This window comes from Hylaeus anthracinus, unplaced genomic scaffold (assembly GCF_026225885.1).
Source record: "Hylaeus anthracinus isolate JK02 unplaced genomic scaffold, UHH_iyHylAnth1.0_haploid 11981, whole genome shotgun sequence".
Lineage (NCBI taxonomy): Eukaryota > Metazoa > Arthropoda > Insecta > Hymenoptera > Colletidae > Hylaeus > Hylaeus anthracinus.
In genome coordinates this window covers 203,701-211,724 of record NW_026534329.1, presented here as the reverse complement: position 1 = coordinate 211,724, position 8,024 = coordinate 203,701, and the positions used below count along the sequence as shown (strand labels likewise).

The 8,024-nt window shown below is 38.6% G+C and overlaps 1 protein-coding gene across 6 annotated transcripts in view; it reads right to left on the bottom strand.

The window, feature by feature from the left end:
• Window positions 1-1,384: 1,384 nt before the first annotated feature.
• Window positions 1,385-8,024, bottom strand: part of LOC128885726 (AT-rich interactive domain-containing protein 2) — a 36,018-nt gene continuing 29,378 nt past the window's right edge. For 3 of the 6 annotated variants that reach the window (XM_054139941.1, XM_054139944.1, XM_054139945.1), the window contains 8 exons: window positions 7,673-8,017; window positions 6,869-7,075; window positions 4,616-6,786; window positions 4,375-4,534; window positions 4,141-4,299; window positions 3,759-3,836; window positions 2,324-2,415; window positions 1,385-2,243 (listed from right to left, as the gene is read on the bottom strand). In XM_054139941.1, the coding sequence (XP_053995916.1) occupies window positions 2,123-2,243; window positions 2,324-2,415; window positions 3,759-3,836; window positions 4,141-4,299; window positions 4,375-4,534; window positions 4,616-6,786; window positions 6,869-7,075; window positions 7,673-8,017 (3,333 nt within the window). In that variant the 3' untranslated portion in view covers window positions 1,385-2,122. The remainder of the gene's footprint in view (window positions 2,244-2,323; window positions 2,416-3,758; window positions 3,837-4,140; window positions 4,300-4,374; window positions 4,535-4,615; window positions 6,787-6,868; window positions 7,076-7,672; window positions 8,018-8,024) is intronic. The other 3 variants (XM_054139943.1, XM_054139942.1, XM_054139946.1) reach the window with 3 other exon arrangements.

Below are 8,024 nucleotides of genomic sequence, written 5' to 3'. Positions count from 1 at the left end.
ACGAATCGAATGGCAATCAGTTGAAAAGTGATCTTCGAATTTGATTTTTTGCGAAAACAAAAACAAAAAAAAAGAGACAAAGAAAAACAATTATGATTCTGGCGTAATGAACGACCTTGATTAATCAATTGTCAAAACTTTATACGTTCGATACTGAAATAAAATAATTACAATTGCTGTGTATCTCTTTGCTGAAGACTGCTTTAGAGACTCGATCGAAGAAAACGGTTAAAAGGGGAATTACAGTTGGAAACGATTCCCCTTGGAAAAGAGTTTCCTAACAAGTTTTCCTTCCTCTTCTCTTTTTAGTTCTGAAAATTTGAAAAACACTGGCTTCAACGACATTTAGGCCCTTTTAATTCCAAGTATAAATATACTTACACCTGTATCTATATCACACAGACAACTCGGTAGCGATAATTGATCTTTTAAACTCGAAAGTTGCAGCTTTGCTTGGGTTGCTTCCTCGTTTTCTCTGGCTTCCAACGAATCGTATCTTTTTCTTACGTGTAACAGACGACAAAGTAAATTCGTGGAAAACAATTCAACTTTTCAATATATTCAAGTTTGCCGAAAAAGTATAAAAGATCCCTAAGATGTATTCGAGAAGTCATTGAAGATGAACATGCCTAAAAGTAAAAATTTAGATTAGAGTAGTCTTGCAAGCATACATGTATATGTATAGTATATATATGTATATATATATATGTATACATAACCAAAAGGTTTTCAACCTTTCACGTAGTGCTTCCTCAATGCTTGGAAAAATGTCATTTTACAAAGTAAGAAACAAATATTTTCTTAATCAACGCCGCGATATAATAATAGGAATCGTGAAATATTTATAATAATAATAAAAAAAAAAAAAAAAAAAAAAAAATCAATGTACAGTTCGTGACTAGTTTAAGAATGCTTTACTTCGCATTTCTATATTTTATTTCTATTCACCTGGTTCTTTTCAATTTTTTAAAACATTGGATATCGTTTTGAAAGAATTTAACACACTTAATTTCATAAGTACCAAGTTATACCTTTGGTATCAATTTTATGAGTCGATAATAGTTTACTCTAATTATATTGCGATCTTAATTTTTTTTTAAATTGTTTCTTTGTAGAATAACACTTTTTACATTTTAAAGAGAACTAAAGATACGTTTACACGACTACCCTAAATATAGACTTTTATTTTTGGACAAGTATCTTCCAAATATATTAATACGGCTAGAAATTCCCGAGCTAGAAACTGATTTAAAGCAGAAGAGGAATTCTTAGATCGACACGATGGACTCGAGGGCCGGTGTATGCCAACGTTTACACGCTACATGCGACTACCTTGCCAACACGCGTTTGACAGTAAAATTACTCAATAATAAAACAAAAGAGAGACGATAATATAGACATGTAATTGCAATATGCAATTATAAGAAAAAAAAGAGAGAAAAAAAGAAAGATAAATTCCTGGCAAATACATTTCATAAAAAGATTTCTTTACAATCTAGGTTTTCTTGGTGACTTATGAAAAACATACAATAATAATAATATTAATAATAATTAATAATAATAATATAATATAATAATATAATATTGATTGTAATTAACTATAACGTCCATAAAGTATTTTCTTCGCCCTTTTTTTTTGTACACGATTACTAAAAACATTTCTTCCGCTTCATGTTGAGAAAATAAATATTAATATTAAATTTGAAATATTATCTCGTTTTCTGTTTTTCATTTTTTTCATTATCACTGAATCCGCGTCACTTCAACTACTGTCTTTCGTTCGTGGTTACTAATTACAGTACATTATATTATAGTCTAAATCGGCAAATCGGCTTGCCTAGTAAGTTTATAGGCCTCTTTTAATAATATGGAACATTGCCGTGTCATCCTCTTCCTCTTAGTACTTTCTCCTCTCTTGACCGTTCCTTCCTTCTCGGTTTTAAACGCACAAACACAGTTCTTTCATTGCAATCACGATTGTAAATCTCGTTAACCTTACGATATTACTTCTCTGTTTGTTTTTTTTTTTTTTTCTTTCACTTTACACTAAGATTCAAAATAAACAGGTTGATCGCTGCTCGCAACATTAAAGAGCTTTCTCTTAGAGGCCTGGTTCGAGAGGTCACCTATGGCTACTGGTACATTGATCGTTCATATCGTACAAAACTTGTGCGATTGTTCTCGATGATTCCACGTTACTCAATGCCACACCTGCCAAATGTGGTTCGTACGCTCTAAGGTGCCTGAAAAGAAAAATAAACAATAGAGAAATCCGTAAATACAAACAGAAACCCGCTGCGAAAGTACCAAGATAAAATTTCACCTTCTGCCATGTGTTGAATATATGACTAGGTTTCTGAGAATAAGAGCTGCTGTCAAGCGAATACTTTTGGTCACTGGACCTTCGTTGTCGTCCTGTTGGAGAAAAAAAGTTCAAACGATTTAGAAACGATTTAGTAACCATGAGAATATCTCGATTGTGTATCAAAGTAAAAATATACAAAATGAACTAACTAGTCACACTAGTCTTAATTAATGCCAGAACAAATGTATAATGTATGCACACAAAGATATAGCGATTATTCGATGACGTTTCAAGTAATTAGTCGCAACAATTTTAAACGTTAGCGAAATATTGTACAAATATTGTGATTCGGCGAATATACGTGAAATAAAATATCAGAAAGACCACTGGCTTTCCATATTTATACTTCGATACAGCAAACATCAAGCTACCTTTTACATATGAATTCATGTAACATATCGAATTTATGAAATCGTGAAGTACATATCTTGAATGATCGTAGCAAATAATTTTAGCATAAAATAAATTAATTACAGCATGCTACGTGAAAACAAAAAGAAAAGTACTCTCGCTTGAAACCATTTGTAAATACAAACACAAGACATTCATACATGTATTCTTTAAACAAATGCTTATTTCCAAGTTTAAAATTTTTAATAACGTTAAGAATATTTACGTTCTTAACAATTTTCAATAAAAAAAATTCCTTGTTACGGTGTCCCTCTAATTACTTCTCACAGTAAAATTTAAAAATGCAATATCAACCAACAATATTTCACATTCGTCAATATCTTGCATCATGTTCACAAGACAAACGTATCATTACTATACAATCATAAGTTACCGTAATCGTACAATTACAGACTAATCTCCCGCTCGGAATCTAGTATCCTGAGAAATGTTCTCAGAATCGAGCGTAACCAGCGTAAAAATAGATATTTATTGCGTTCGGGTGCAAGCGCAATTTATAACCCATTCAATGTTCAAATAAAAAATTCTCAAATTACAAGATGAATGCTTCAAAGATGATGTATTCTCCTATGTATCGTAAAGCACAACAAATATATTCTACGTTATGCCACTTAAAATAAAAACATTATACCAACACCCTGTCCATCACGCATACTTCAACTGCGTGAACACATAGAATTATAGCCGACGCTAGCTACGAAATGAAAATAATATGAACTCCATGCTAAAAAAATATATGTATAACGAAAAATATGTATAACGAAATGTGTAAAAGATTAAAAATTAATTTAAAAAAAAAAAAAAAAAATATGAGAGAGAAAAAGAGAGAGAAAAAGATGTATTATGTAAATCAGCACGGTGCGGAAACAAAAGGAGTACAAAGCGCAAAAAAAAAAAAAATATAAGGCGGCAGGAACAGCGCACAGGGGCTGTGGCTGTGTATGGATCGTGAATCCTTTTCAATTCTGAACACGTTTTTTACCTGTTCTGGTGGCGGATTTTGCCCAGGTCTGGGGGAAGAAGAGCTTGTGGTGGCTGCAGCGGGCTTGGTCGGCCTTTGCTGCTTTGCCAAGAGAATAAGAAATTTCATTACATTAACAAAACTCAATAGACTCTAAGAACCATGGGACTATAAAGGATTCTCCGAAATATCGATGCAGATTATTCTATAGCCGAATGCGTTATTATCGTTCGTGCTAACTCATAGGCTATCTCGTGTAACATCATCGATTACGTTACCACCATGTCAGAGAAGTACTCCGTATTTTTTGTCTCGCTTTACCAAATTTTACTGCTCAGCTTATGGCCGAACAAATTTTATCGTTACTCTGACCAAATATGTACCGTTTCAAGTGATTACTAACCATCAATTCCTTCGGATTCACGAACTCCAAAGCGTGCCGTTTAATTGCATGGAATGCTGCATTCGGTGCGTAGCCAGGATGATGAGGAGTCGGTGTCGTCGACGTGGAAACTTCGGTTTTCCCGGTTACCGTCAACTGCTTCCTTCTCATCGACATGGTCTGCAAAGATGTCCAATCGTCGGATTAATCGAATCGTTGAAGAACAGTAGAATAGAACGAGTAACTCGTACTTACGTCTGCGTTACAGTGCCTATCGTACAAGTGCGTCATTAACGAAAACCTACGCCTTTTCAAGGCATCGCAACTTGCCCAAAGACACAATATTTCTTCTCCGCTGGTTGGACAATGCGCCTCGCACACGTGAAGGTAAACTTCGTGTGGTGTCTTGAATTGCCTGCAGAGACACAAGAATTTGTACCGTCATTGCCGTGTTGTTCGTATAAGCAGCCATGAAAAAATTCAAACTGGTAATTACCTCAAGCATCCCCGCCACTCGCATAAATAGGCATTGGGATCGATTTTGATAGTGATAGTCTTGTTCTCCGGCAGATTTTGACTCGTAGACGGTTTAGATTCCGGCTCCGTGGAGGTTGAGGAACTGACAGTCTTTATAACTTTAACTGGTTGTTTCGTTGGCAATCCGTGCGTGGCAGCAGCTTGGTGGGGGGTCGTTGGTCTTGTAGGCGGTGGCGTCGACGCGGGAGTAGGCGTCACGACTCTAGACGGCACACTCGTCGACACGGGCGTCTGTTGAGCCATCGCAGGGATCGTGACGGTCACTGTGTTTGGATTTGTTTGTGCTACCGAACTGTTCACTATTATGGAAGCTTGTGGAATTGTGCCCGACGTTGGAACCAACGGCGGCGGTATGTTCCCCAGAGCAGGACTCTGCAGAATAGGGCGCGATACTTGCGTGACGACCACTTGCTGTCCCTGAGGCGTAACAGCCACCATTTTTTGCTGAGTAGGCTGAGCAGCCGTTTGAGGTTGCAAGATAATAATCGTTTTCGCGCCCGTTCCCTGCTGTTGGGTCGTTTGAGCCACCAAAACGGTCTGCGCTTGACCCTGAACCAGCGTCGTCTGCGGTTGAGCCAAAACGTAATTTTGACCAGGAACCCCGCCAGAAACAACATACTGTAACTGACCACCGGCTCCTTGCTGCAAGAGAACTTGCGGCTGAGACTGCGTTTGTCTTCCCTTTACCGCGGAAGTTGGTATGATCACTTGATTGTTGGGTTGTAACGTTTGCTGTACTACTATCTGCCTGGGAGCCGCGACGATAAGTTGTTGTTGATGTTGCTGCTGTTGTTGCAGTTGCTGTTGATGTTGTTGCAGCTGTTGCTGTTGATGTTGTTGCAGCTGTTGCTGATGATGTAGTTGCTGTGCCTGCTGCTGCTGCTGTTGTTGTTGTTGTTGTTGTTGCTGCTGCTGCTGCTGCTGCTGCTGGTGAAGTTGTTGCTGCGCCTGCTGCTGGAGTTGCTGTTGCGCCTGTTGTTGGAGTTGTTGTTGCGCCTGCTGCTGGAGTTGTTGTTGAGCTTGCTGGTGCAGTTGTTGTTGAGCCTGTTGCTGCAATTGATGTTGCGTTGTTTGCTGCTGCTGTAACGATTGTTGTTGGGGTTGTTGCAACGCTTGTTGTTGCGCTTGCTGCTGCGACGGTTGTTGCTGTTGCTGGTTGATTTGATTGACGAATATATGAGGTTCTTCCTTTATCGTAGGTTCTTCCTTGATCACATTTACATTCACATTCACATTCACATTCACATTCACATTTACATTTTCGTCAAGGTCGGTTTCGTCTTCTATACAGTCAGCAGCCAGGGCAGCGTAAAGATTCGCAGCCGTAGACGAGACGGTCGCCTTTTCGCTGTCCTTGTCGTCGTCCTGTTCCTCAGACTTTATACTCGAGACAGTAGATTCGGCAGTCGTCGAGTCAACAGCAGGATCCGGCGACATAGTACCGTTGGAATACTTTAATTTCTTCGCGTCTATCTCGTCACACTCGCTGGCCGCCCTTTTCATTCCCCTTGGGGGTTCGATCAGAGCGTCCTCGGACACCTCCGTTTGTATAACGTTACCTTCTTCTACCTCCGATTTTACTTTAATGTCGGTTGGAGATTCTTTTAACACTTTCTTGATATGGTTCTCTACCAGATCCATTCCTTTCTCGTTGATTGAATTCTTCCCTAGAACACCGTTCAAGATGGGCTCTTTTTCGACCTTTCTCTCTAGCAGATCCGCAAGCATCATACTTTGCAACGGCTTCTCTTTAGAGGTTACGCTAGACGAGTCTTTCGAGGATCCGTCCTCCTGTACGTCTATGTCCATGTTACTCGGCGCACCGTTTAAGAGGATTCCCTCGAAACTCGTCAGAGAATTCTCTTCTTCGACGCCAACGCCGGAGCAATCCCTGCTGCCACCTATACCGCTACTAGACGCCAAAGAATTGTTGGTCGAGTCCGAGTCCTCGGCGATCGACGTGCAAGTGGTACGTTGGTTTGTCTTATTCGCGGTGGTTGTAATTGTTGTTGGAGGCCGACATACTTTAATTGTGGACGATATGTGATTTTCCGTCGAATTGATAACCACGGTGGAAGCAGTTGTCGATGTTGCGATTTGGTTGACATTTTCATTATCATTTATTTCAGTCTGAAAGAAGAAAGTTTTACATAGACGTATTCTCTGGCAAACTTGGGTGATTTTAGAAGAACAAAGAATATGTATAACGTACCTTGTCGCAGTTATTAGTCATAATAAATTTGGCTCCGTTAAGCCTTTGTATCTTTTTGGCAGGAATGGGTGTAATAATAGCTGGCTTTTGTTTCGAGTTAATGGGAGTCTTTGGGAGTATTGTTGATGTGGTTGTATTCGAGGATGGCTGTGATACGTTGGTTAACTGTTGTTGCAGTAACCTCTGTTGTTGTTGGCGTTGTGCTACCTATAGAACCGAATATGAATTTAAACTTGCTATCCAGTTTAATATTCTAGAGAACCTCTCTTTATATTATAGGTTTCTTTCGACTACTGTTGGGCCAAAAATAATTTCAAACTCGAAAACAGCATGCTTTTGTTAGTAAAATACGAAACGTTATTAATTATAAATTTGCTTGATTCAGAAATCACTCCACTGAAAAATACTTGGATTATAAACTAATCCAAGATGGTTCGGCTTAAATTCATGTTTAAAAATAAAAAGTCGCATGGCAAAAATCTATTATCTAGGTCTACCTCGAAACGTAAACATTAAAATGCTTTTAGTACAATGTAAAATTGAATCATCTTAAATTTCGATCTACCATTTCTTCGATCAACTTGCAGTTACTCTTACAGTTTCATTTGAGGCTAACATTTTTTCAAACAAACTATAATTATTATATAGCTTATTTTAAAAGACCACGTGTTCGTCCAAAAAAGAAAAGAAAAGAAAAAAAAAGAAGAAAGAAAGAAACACTTTGTATCAAACTCGAGTAAAAGTCTAAAAAAACGAAAACAAATAATTACTACAGTTTTCATTGTTAATGTACAACAATGATACCTGGTTGCTGGTTATTAGCTGGTTGGCACTGATGCTGGATGCGATGCTAGCAGTAGTGTTTGTTACACAGGCAGTAGGGGTAGACACACAAGTCGCAGCAGTACTGGGCATGCAGTCGCTGCTGACCGTTACCTTAGTAGCCAGAAGGCTTTTTATTATGGAACTGGATGTGGTACCACTTCGGTTATCTTCCTTTGCAACTACCTGGACAGTTTGAGATTGTTGTTGTACTTGCTGCAGCTGCAGCTGTTGCTGTTGCTGTTGCTGTTGCTGTTGCGGTTGCGTTTGCGTTTGGGATCCACTAGACAGCAACGCTTGACTCAGATGAGGATGCGATACCGACACCTGATCA